The 12,007-nt window shown below is 41.7% G+C and overlaps 2 protein-coding genes across 2 annotated transcripts; both read left to right on the top strand.

The window, feature by feature from the left end:
- The first annotated feature begins 3,822 nt into the window (after window positions 1–3,822).
- LOC127221432 (keratin-associated protein 3-1) lies at window positions 3,823–4,428 on the top strand. Its single transcript, XM_051183371.1, has one exon. The coding sequence runs from the start codon at window positions 3,888–3,890 to the stop codon at window positions 4,182–4,184; it is 297 nt and encodes a 98-aa protein (XP_051039328.1). The 5' UTR covers window positions 3,823–3,887; the 3' UTR covers window positions 4,185–4,428.
- Window positions 4,429–11,283: 6,855 nt separating this feature from the next.
- On the top strand, window positions 11,284–12,007 carry LOC127215815 (keratin-associated protein 3-2). The gene has a single exon (XM_051176312.1). The coding sequence runs from the start codon at window positions 11,351–11,353 to the stop codon at window positions 11,648–11,650; it is 300 nt and encodes a 99-aa protein (XP_051032269.1). The 5' UTR covers window positions 11,284–11,350; the 3' UTR covers window positions 11,651–12,007.

The raw sequence follows: 12,007 nt of genomic DNA, 5'->3' as shown, positions 1-12,007 counted from the left end.
TTCTGCAATGAGAGAACTAATATCCCTAGTAGCCCTGATGACAGCCATTCTCCCTTTCAATCTCTTTTATAAAGAATTTCATCAGAAATGTAAAAGATCTTGGGATTCAGCCAGGCAGTGGTGGCACACGCCCGAGAGACAGAGCAGGCAGATATCTGTGAGTTCGAGGCCAGCCTCGTCTACAGAGCGAGTTCCAGGACAGGCTCCAAAGCTACACAGAGACGCCCTGCCTCGAAAAAACAAAAAGCAAACAACAACAAATAAAAATCTCAGGATTCAGGAAAGACAGACCTAAATGTTTTTACTCACAGCCAGTTTTATTAGAATGAGAAATTTCAAAGTTTTCTACGTTCTACTATTGTGGTAAGATAAACTACTCCAGACAGCTTCGGAAATACTGAGTGGCCCACGAATGGGAAGCTGCTAGCATTGCTGCTGATTCAGGAGATGCCTGAGTGGGAGGTTTCACCCAAGATCAACCCGGAACTCCACAGAGTGGCTGCTGGTTAGGCACAGGCAGGGTCACAACAAAGTGTGACTAACACACATAAAAAGCATCATCAGCCTCCCTTTGGTAAGCAAAATTTGCATCCATGTACTCCAGCCTCCAGCACTTCCTGCTCAGAGGATTGGCCCTTCCGGTGGAACTGAAAGCAAAATCGACCAATCACCTACCTGTAGCAGATGTCTATATTCCCTTTACACCCACCTCCCAAGCAGCTTTTGCTCAGGGCTCCTTCCCATGAGAAGATCTGAGACCTGGACAGGATCCTTGGCTTCTCTCTCAATCAGCAAAACATGCCACCTCTCCATTCAAATGTCACCCGAACTCTACCCTCTCTAAGCAGTCACTGGCGTCAGTGTCCATCCTCTCACTTGAACTCTCTAATTCAGTCCGTTTTCATGCCAGCTCTGAGCGGATCACTTTCCTTCAGACATGAAACCTATCACTCTTTGCTTTAAACCAACTGAGGAGAATAAGTAACGTCTAATTTATTTCGTATGGCCAAGGAGGATGACAATCCTTGCCAGCTAATTGAATATATCAAAATAGCTTTCAGAGGTGAATGTTTCAAACACAGAGACATGGTAAGTCTGAGATAATAGATATGCCAGTTACCCTAATCGGGCTAGAGCACATTGAATGCATGTATTGAAATGACACTCTGTAACCCCTAAATATGTACAATTACTAGTCAATTTAAAATAAGTTCAAAATGTTTCAATCATCCAGTGAATTTTCAATGCCCTTGGAATAAAATCTAAACTCTATAAGATATCCTAGAAAACCGTGCCTCACCAGCTGCGGGCGGACTTCTTTAACACTATCTCCTATCATAATCTGTTTCCCAGCCACCCTGACAAGAACAACCTCTGACTACCCAAATCATAGTAGCCACCCTCTATTGCCATCTCCCTGTCATGCCACAAGTTTAAGTGTTTTCTTTCTTTGTGGCACCTGTCACTGTCTGAAGTTCTTTTGCATCCACTGGTTTATTTTGTGACTATCAGTTTCCCTCACTATGATGGATACTGTAATAAGGACCCTATCTGAATGTGCGTTGATGTATACTTACTGCCAGACATATCATAGGTCATGTTTAATGAATTAGTAAATGAAAGAATACACATAATCTACAATTATATGAAGTTTAGAATCAAAGATAAAGTTCAAGGGTGGAGCACATGTAAAGCTCTCTGTTCAATTCCTTGGTATGGATATATGTAAACATACACACATATATGTGTACATATATATTATATATAGCTCATTGCATGAGCTAGTAATGTTAGATAAGCCATTATTCATTAGCTATGCAACTTTGCACCCAATAAAACAATATCTTTATTCTTTTTATAATTGGCAAAATGAGCATAGAGATAATCCTGATCTTATAGTATACAGAAAGAAAATGTGTATTAGTTATACTATGTCTGGGATACTGCATATTTGAAAAAAGTGTTATGTTTTAGTGGAGGATTACTGTTGCAGTTATCTTAAAAAATGCTAACATAAACTGTAACATTGATTGCCACTTAGAAAGTGGTTCCCCAAGACTGAATAATATGATGAGAATCCGAAGTTAAGTTTTTCAATCCATCCTCATTGTCCAGGTTTAGATAGTTTTGTACAGCTTGACACAAGCTAGGCTCATCAGGGAATGGAGAACTTCAACCTAGAAGATGTCTCCAGCAGGCTGTCCCATAAGCAAGTCTGTGGGGCATTTTCTTGACCAATGATTGATATGGAGGGCCCAGGTCACTCTGAGAAGTGGCACCCCTGAGCAGGTGGTCCTCAGTTGTATGAGAAAACAACATGAGCAAGCTATGAGGAGCAAGCCAGTAAGCAGCACTGCTCCAAGGTCTCTGCCTCATTTGCTGCCTCAGGATCAAGCCTTAAGTTCCTGCCTGGACTTTCCTCAATGGACTGTGACATGGGCTATGTAAACCCAGTAAACTCTCGCCTCTCCTGGTGGTTCTTGGTCATGATCTTCACCATAGCAATAGAAACCCAGCTAGGAAACCCATCCAACTCTGCCATTCTCTATGACAAGAACCATACCTCCCTCCCCACTCCCCAAACTCACACAAATATGTCCCCAATCTCTTCCCCTATCTTCAAATCATCCCCTTTGTATAGGGTAATGTTCTGATTATGAAAAACAGGCTGTAAAGTAAGCTTCTCTTATGGTCCGGGGACTTTTGACAAACTGGACTCACATTTCCTGACTACCTGACACTGATATTGACAGTCTTCTTCATTATGCTAGGCACAACAACCCCACAACAAGAGGACATGTGAAGTCATAAAGAACGTGGGATGTGGAGACACGCGGATGACTTAAAATGCCACCGTACTCCAGAATACTGGTTTTGCAGTTATGAAAATTAACTAAAAGGAGTGTGTGGTCAAGGAGGTTGGAGGGGGTTTTATGTTATACCACCTTACAGAAAACTTCCAGAGACTTTCAGCATATTGAAAGCTCTGGGAAACCCTGGGAGGGGAAGTCAGTATGTCCCACGTTTGATTTAAGAGTCTCCTTTTGGGGTCCCCTGGAGTAGCTGTTCATGGAACTCACTCTAGGAATACTGTACCCTTCCATCCTTAAGTCCCAACACAACTCATCTTTGAGTGATAAGTAATCTAAGCACATGATACAATCAGATGAGGTTAGGAGGGTCCTGGTCCTTATTACCCAGATGGCCCTTGATGGCCAACCACATGCCCCTCCCAAGGCAACATTCAAAGCCTATACAAAGGGAGAGAAAACAAGTGGTTTTCTAGAATTCTGTAGAAAACTACTTCTTTGCACATTCCCCGACCTACTTTCTATAAACTCCATCCACGCTTTCTCGAGTCAACTTCTTAGAACCACAAGACATAATTTTTCCCTCACTTTTTGGGTCAGAGAACTGAAACTATCTCATGGAAACTCATGGTCGCTGGAAGAAGAAAAATACAAACGCCAATGAAGTGTTCATCTGTGAAAGAGACACGGAGCTCAGGGAAGGCCTGCAGATACCTGCCATTCCATAGCACTATTAGCGATGTGTAATGATTAGCAGGTAATGGCTCTGTGCCTTTGAAGACCAAAATGATGAAGCTGTCTGTGCAGTGACAACTGGCCAATGTGAAGAGTCCTCATTTGACAACAAAACAACCCGAATCCCTTTTATGAGGTATGGAATGTGTCTTAGGTAATAAACACTTAAGTAATTAGATGGATTTTATGGAAGCAGCCATAAACTGAAACATGGGGAAAATATCTCAGCAATAGGTTGACGCCCAGGGAGGCAGGTATAAAAGAGCCAGGGCAGAAGTCGAGAGCATTCAGACATCAACTGACTTCTCCTCTCAACCCATCCACAACCCAACTCCCAAAGCCATGGCTTGCTGTGTTGCCCGCTGCTGCAGCGTCCCCACCGGCCCTGCCACCACCATCTGCTCCTCTGACAAGTCCTGCCGCTGTGGAGTCTGCCTGCCCAGCACCTGCCCACATGAGATCAGCCTCCTGCAGCCCACCTGCTGTGACCCCTGCCCCCCACCCTGCTGCCAACCCGAAGTGTACGTGCCAACCTGCTGGCTGCTCAACTCTTGCCACCCAACTCCCGGCCTGAGTGGCATCAACCTGACCACCTACGTGCAGCCTGGCTGTGAGAATCCCTGTGAGCCCTGCTGTTAACCAGTCAAGTCTTTCTCCAGGCTCAGCATCCTGTCTATCACCTACCTCTCCACAACTGCTTCTGCCTGCATCAAAGCTTAATCAACCCCAGGGCCCAGGAACAGAGGCCCAGGAACATGTTGAAGTTCTTAATGCTTTGTTCCTTTGGGCACAGATGGTCACCTTCTCTCTTTTAGGCTTGCCCCTCCTTTTTGAGAGATAACTATCTGGACTACCCATTAATAAAGTTCATTCTGGCTTAGCATTCATTGCTTCCTAGCTGTTTATTTCTGTGTTTCCTCTTTAGGAAAGTGGATGCCAAGCTCTTCCTGAAAGCAGGTTCCTATACAACCCAAGACCCATCCCAACACAGTGAATAAATCTTATACTGAAATTCATTTCAAAGTCATATGTTAGTATTTGCGATCATTTGAACAGGGAAAACTCCAGCAGGTCCTTTTGTAGGTTCTTCCCATTTTATGAATATTTTTGGAGCTATCTACTGTGCCATGTAGGTTCTAGACATGAATATAATGTTTAAATTTTTTATTCAATTCTTGTTTCTTCCTAAGAAAATGATCATTGCACTGGCATGTGGAAACAATTTCTACACCCTTACCCATAGGTAGAAAAATTGTCAGGCTCACAATTGAGGTACTTTTGAAATTCCCAACACTAAATACAAGTCAGTGCACCCACAGGGGAGCCTAGGCGAGCCGCTCCTCACAGAGGGCTTCTAGGAGCCTTCATTATGTTAGAGTGTGCTATGACTTCCCCCTAGTCAACTTGGCCGTGCCTTCCTCTTTCTAATTCATTTTCTTAAATTAGCTTCGTGGGCAGGCATTTCTGGAGAACTTGGGGAGGGTTATCCATCCCTCCCAGACTCTGGGGTCCAGGAGAAAGAGACTTTTCAAAATTCTATCTAACATACTTTGGAAATAATTTTAAAGTAAATGGTAGCTTAAATTTTTGTATTGTGCTTTAATTTTTTCCCTTTAGGGTTGGAGAATAGTAAATGTGTAAAAGCTTTAGTGTTAGAACTAACTTGCTTGGGAATGCTTAAAAGTATGCATGTGTACGTGTGTGTGTGTGCGCGTATAGCCTGTCTTGGATAAAATAGCTCAAACTATGTAAAAGTAGGAATTACACAGCATAAAACATAGAGGAATCAGAGGGCAGAGACATATAATTCAACAATACTGTGGATCAAAACACTTAACATGAAACTGTTTTTATTTCTAGTCATCTTTATTACCAAAATGTCTTATGGTTTGAGCTCCCTATGCTATAACTTACATATTTACATCAGCTGAACACTCGTTGCTCAGATATTTGTTGTAAAGGAAAACAAGTAAGAGGAGGAGGTTTGGATAAATGATATCTTCCTGAATAATAGTTTTTGTGTGGATATCAGCATGTCTTGCTTCTTGTTCCCTTAAGTGAGGTTCCCTTAAGTAAGCCTCAACTATGCTTATAAGTTGACTGGCTCAAGTGGCATATACTATCATGTCACTGAAATATTCACAATAATAATAGACCAAAGTGAAATATTCTTTATACTACAGAACTGGCAACAAAGTTCTGACAGCACAAATATATGTTCTTGGGGTAAAAAAAAAAATCTCTGTGTTGACCATTATGATATCCTTAGCTGTTATAAGCAGTCTATATACATAAGGCCTTCCCAGAAAGTATCAAGACCACTTCAATCTAATTGTACAGTTGAATATTTTGTTGCCTTGGGGACTTTGAGGAAATTCTCTCGACCACCCCCCTCCCACTCCTTCTCTCTCCATCTTTCTTCTTCCCTCTCTTTCCCTCCTTTCCTCCCTCCTCCCTATCTTGAGAGTGTAAGATAAAACAAGAGTATATAAAAAAATATAAGGAAAAACATTTCTAAAATGAGAACAAGCCATATTTTTTCAATCAGACCTCAAGGATCAATTGGCATTATCAGCACTGTCCTATAAATTGTCATACAGCTTGAGTTGAAATGGAGACTATTTGGCAAATACAGTAATTTTCTTCATGAGCTTCAACAACCCACACCAAGGCAAAACAAACAAAACAAATCTCACTTGCACTTTACTGATGAGACAATCTCCCCAGGCCCAGTCATAAGAATTTCTAATAACTATATATTCTTTAGATTTATACAGCCTGAGACATCCAGTGAGCTATAGATGACAGCAGCCAATATATGTGTTAATAAAACAGATAACTCAAAAACATGTGAGTACCCTGATACTTGTCAACTGTTATGTCTACCCACAATGACTCACAAAACCTCACTCCTGAAGCATCTAGGACAGTATTTCTCAACCTGTATGTAGGTTGCAACCCCGTGGAGAATCAAATGATGCTTTCACTGGGTCACCTATGACCATCAGAAAACACAGATATTTACATTAAAATTCATAGCAATAGCAAAATTATAGTTATGAAGTAGCAATGAAATAACTTTATGGTTGGAGATGACTACAAGTTGAGGAACTGTACTAAAGGGTGGCAGCATTAGGAAGGTTGAGAACCACTGCTCCAGGACAATAGCCTTTCTAGAACAAAAGTTTCTCAAGTTATGAGCTTGTTGCAGGTAAAGCTCTTCCCTCCCTGCCACTGCTTGGTGGTTTTGTCAGGGAACCCCAAGAACTTCTGTGGTTATAAGAACTCCGTTCAGCATAGCATTCTGGAGCCAAAGCTCCACCCCCAATCATGTTCAGATAAGGCTAATGTTATCTCTATTCCAGGCTTGGAGCTATGTGCTGCTTCTTGTTAACCCCAGCTTTCCCTCTTCAGGTTTCAGCCCTCTGACAGATGCTTAGCAAATCCTCTACATTAAAACTCTCCCTGTTGAAATACCTTGTCTGAGACTGAACCTTCACTTTCTTCCTGGGTCAACTGTGATACACAATCAGCACACAATACCTGTCAATGATGACTACTTGACATCTCTATTTCTTTGTTATTTACTCATGTGTTTCAATCTGCAGAATCCACCCCACAACGCCAGTGACTGGAGAAATCAAAATGAGTAAGACATCACTGTTTTTGAAAGATATTGTAACCTATGGAGGGAAATTGTGCATCAAAACATGCAGAAAAGCATTATGAGTAGATATGGCATTCAACAGAGCTATAAGAGTAGGGGTGTCCAACTCTGTGAGGGTCAAGGCTGAGAATAGGGGCAGGATGGCGTCAAAAGGGAGGCCATTGTTTTTCTTTCATTAAATGCACTTCTTTCTAAACACCTTGATAAAAGAACTTAATCTGACTTCTCCACTAAAGTTACCTTGTCCACATCAGCCCTCCAGCATGGTGTTTTCACTTATGGAACATTTCATCACAGCCATGGGAGCATCTGTCATTTGTTGAGTAATTTTTCATGACACACACAATGCTGGTGGTTTTGCATGAGTAATCCTCATTTAGTATTTATTTTATCATATTAATAAGACTACAATGGATAGTTACTATTTTCCCTAGACTTGCAGTTGAAACATTGAAGTCCACATAGATTAAATAACTTCATTTAGGCCTGGTAACTTAGAAGTTACAACACTGAGCTCTGAAACGCCATAGCTTGACCAAGTTCTTGATTAAATGTCTTAAGAGCCAAAATATTGCTAGTGGCTTCCATCAGATCATGTTCCCCACAGGAACTGTCTTCCATGTTCCTGCCTCCACCTGACCCTTTAGGACATACTACAAAGTCAATGAGCATCTGACTTCCAATGAATGAATTAGCTCACGAATAACCTTTGCTGTGGTCACACACTAACTTAAACCATGAAGTATTAGCACTCTAATTACAGTGGAGGGAACATGGAAATGGTGTCTGTCTGACTGACCACTGTCAGCACTGAGTGTGGCTTTGAACAAAAGAAATGACAGGTCAGCAGCTTGGTTTTGGTAAAAAGCAAAAACTCTTCATGCTGGTTTGCAAAGAAATGCATACTCTTATTTTTCAGACCATATATCATCCCAAGAACCTGCATTTTAATCTATTTCAATTTGTAGTTAAAATACCAACCCCTTGTAAAAACTAAGGGCTTGTTCATACTCATATTTACTTGTTTAGAAGATGTAGTGCTAATATATAGAAAATCATCTAGCAAGTTCTGTCATCTCCAAGCACAATCATGTTGTGTGTCTTTAATATTTATTTATTCCCTCAGATCCATGCAAATATACCACTGTGTATCTTATAGAAAAAGAAAATTCCTACAGGTTTGGGCTTCCCAAATGTATCAGGGGTACACAGTTTGAGAAGGACTCTTTCTTAGTTGTTGGGAACATCACTCTCGATACTTTACACTCGGTATAGATCACATCCTAGGGAATGAACAAGGAGAACCTCAGAATAAATCCAAGCATGCAAATGGAGAACTACACTGGTGCCATTTTGAAACTATAGCAGGAAGCAAGTTTGAATGAAGCAACACAACCAAATAAAACTTCAGAAGTGCATGTCCTGTGGCTGATACAAGAAGGTACTGCGTTATTTGTATAGGGTTGTGCAAACATCAACAAGGAAACATGCTGAAGGCAGAGGCTATGTCCCCTGAAATAGGCAGGTATAAAAGGTCCTCCCAGGGCAACTTTGTGGAAGAACGCCTTCCTCAGCAACAAAACCTGATCCACTGTCACCATGACTGGCTGCAATTCCTATCTCCAAGGATGCTGCAGTGTTCCCACTGGCCCGGCCACCACCCTCTGCTCCTCTGACATACACTGTCCGTGTGGAGTCTGCCTGCCTAGCACCTGTCCACACAAGATCAGTCTCCTTCAGCCCACCAGCTGTGTCACTTGCCCCCCACCCTGCTGTGTGCCTGATTCCTATGTGTCATCATGCTGGCTTCTCAACAAGGGCTGCCCTGTCCCAAACCTGAAAGGGATCTCTGTTTCCACCTGTGTCCAATCTTGTGAGTGTAAACCCTTCTGCTGCTAAATGAAGGCATGTAAAGAGCTTATCCACCTTGCCCTAAGGATCTGCAATGGTTGTTCCTAAGGGCCCCTTAGTAAAGGGCTTTAGTTAGGCACCCTGGAAGATGCTTTGACACTGGGACTTCATATCTGCAGGATTCTTTCTGTGTTTTGAACAAGGATTTCAGAGAAATGGGAAAATTGCAATCGTAGCTGGATCTCCTTATTTTCAATGTAAATAAACACCACTACCCCCCAACTCCTGTGCTGTCTCGGTGTTTAATGCTATAATTACACAAGGACTCTTGACACATGCGTCATAAAGCTAAAAGGTGTACAGCAAAATTACACTTTCTGATGACATCAACATAAATCTCATAGCTGAAAGGAAGTCACCCAAGGATATGTAGATAAATGAAGAACATTGCCTGAATCATAAAACACATTCACGCTAAGCTTAGAATTGGTTTCAATTTCAAGATCAGCACCTACCTTTAGTTTTTGTTTTTCCTGAATATTTAAACAACTCAAATGTGTGTCCCTAAAGACATAGACAAGCTGGTCATTAGACATTACCATACTCACATTCCAAGCATTTCTCAGATTCCTCTGATGTATGGTATCTTCTCAAGAGCTTGAAGGAGGTAAGCAAGACTAACAACACCATTCCCATCACAAGGGCCTTGCACTGGCATGAAACAGAGAAATATAAGGGAAACTGTAGTATGTGGCAGAATGAAGCAAGATCAACTTGACAGCATAGAAAAATTGTGAAAACATCTGGAAGGATTCACTTACAAAGGAGGCATGTGGACCAAAGCCTCCAGAATGAGAATGGTTTGTGATGCAGAGAACTAGGGCAGGACATTTTAAGCTAAAGCAGCAATCTGACTGAGATGACAGAAGGTACAATTTTATTTACCATAAACACAGTATTCAAACAAAAGTCAAATGGCCTGCTCCTCTGGTCTGAAATGCAGGACATTTCACGGTGGCAGCATCTAATGCTTTTCTGGTCATTCTTCTTTTAGACATGCCTTGTTGGTTGAAACAACAACTCACCAAGGAATCTGTACCCTGTGTCTAACAAAAAATCATTTTCCATCCAATAAATCATATAACTTAGATTCTACCAGCTGAGTGGTTTGGGCTAAAGAGAAATATGAAGATGTTGGAACAGTCAAATACTGCACATTAGACATGGTTGTGCCTCACCTTCAGCCTAAAGGAAGACAAATCGAGGCCAGCTAAGGTGAAGAACATTGTGGAAGGCATCTCAGAGGAATGTACTATCCAGATGAAGAACCAAGAGGGGAAAACAAACAAATATGCCAATGGTCTTTCATAACAAACACTTTTTAGTGAAGTCCTTCATTCTGTATCGCAGTACGTCAGTCGCCAACTTAAACCTGCTGCTAACTCTGTGGCCCATATGATTTCTCCTTCTGAATCCAATTTTGTCTTATTTTAAAGTGTGTGTGTCATTCATGTGAATGAATTAGGTTGGTTTGATTTTCATGATACATGATACAACACATGTGATCAAGGCGAGAAAATGAATTTTGGTTTTGGGGGGTGGGTTGTTTGGTTTTTTTGTAGGAGTAGTTTTTTTTGTTGTTGTTGTTGTTTTTATACTTTGGTTCATCTTTAAGAAAAAAATAAGCGGTGGAAAAATAAAAATGTCGCTAGGCCAAAAAGGAATCACTTACTATAGATTTATTTCAAACCATGAAAAGGAATCAAACCCCATACCATCTTGTCTGTCCCATTGCTTGCTCAGGATAGCCTAAATTTTATTACCAACTATAAAGAAAATATTTGAAGATTATATCATTAGATGAAATATTTATATTTGTAGGTAGGTAGAAAATTTAAAATTAAGAAGAGGGAAGGACGCTTTTCAACCCTAAAAGTGTACTTGAGCTGTCACTTGGTCAAATTACCTGTAACTCATACCAGTTTGGGCATGTCATAATGCTGTAAAGATAAAATGTGATGAACTTACGACAAAAATGATGGCTGCATGACTCAAAACTTAATGAATTAATAAGGGCAGGAACTCTTAATAGACAAGAAAATACCAAACTGGTTAGATAATCTTGGTAGAACAGAGTGCCATAAACAAAAACAGGCTAAGAGGGAAGCCTTCTGATTGGACTCTCTCTCACTGGGGAGGGTATAAAAGAGTCCAGACTGAGAGGAGACATTTGAACCTCGGACACTTCGTCTTTGCATTGGACCAAAGCCAACCAGACTCCACCACCATGGCTTGCTGTGTTGCCCGCTGCTGCAGCGTCCCCACCGGCCCTGCCACCACCATCTGCTCCTCTGACAAGTCCTGCCGCTGTGGAGTCTGCCTGCCCAGCACCTGCCCACATACCATTTGGCAACTGGAGCCCACCTGCTGTGACAACTGTCCCCCACCCTGCCACATCCCTCAGCCCTGTGTGCCCACCTGCTTCCTGCTCAACTCCTGCCACCCAACTCCAGACCTGCTGACTGTCAACCTCACCACCTATGTGCAGCCTGGCTGTGAGGAGCCCTGCGTCCCAAGGTGCTGCTGACCTGTGGCTTTCTTATTCAGAGACTGATAATGAAGACCCCAGGAGCCACCTAACCACTGTCCTCTTGTCTTAGTAGTTGTCCCAATGTTAAAGTAGACAGATGGTCCAGGCTATGAAAACCCTACCTTTAATTTTAATGGCAAGAAAGCCAAGAAATTTGCAAATTGGATGAATAGTCATTTGATTCATTTGAACAGGTAAATGTCTTCCCTTATGAAAATGCTATGGAAATCTTTAAGATTTCAAATTATGGGGTTTGGGCTCATGTTATTTCTAGGATCTTATTTCCTGTATTGGGTATTTTCAGAGGCAAAATAATCTCCAGATGGGTTTTCTAATAAACTGTATGTCCCTGGC

The sequence above is a fragment of the Phodopus roborovskii genome, unplaced genomic scaffold (genome assembly GCF_943737965.1).
Source record: "Phodopus roborovskii unplaced genomic scaffold, PHOROB, whole genome shotgun sequence".
In the NCBI taxonomy this organism is placed as follows: Eukaryota; Metazoa; Chordata; class Mammalia; order Rodentia; family Cricetidae; genus Phodopus; species Phodopus roborovskii.
Note: the sequence above shows the minus strand (reverse complement) of the source record. Positions and strands in the feature narration are given on the sequence as shown.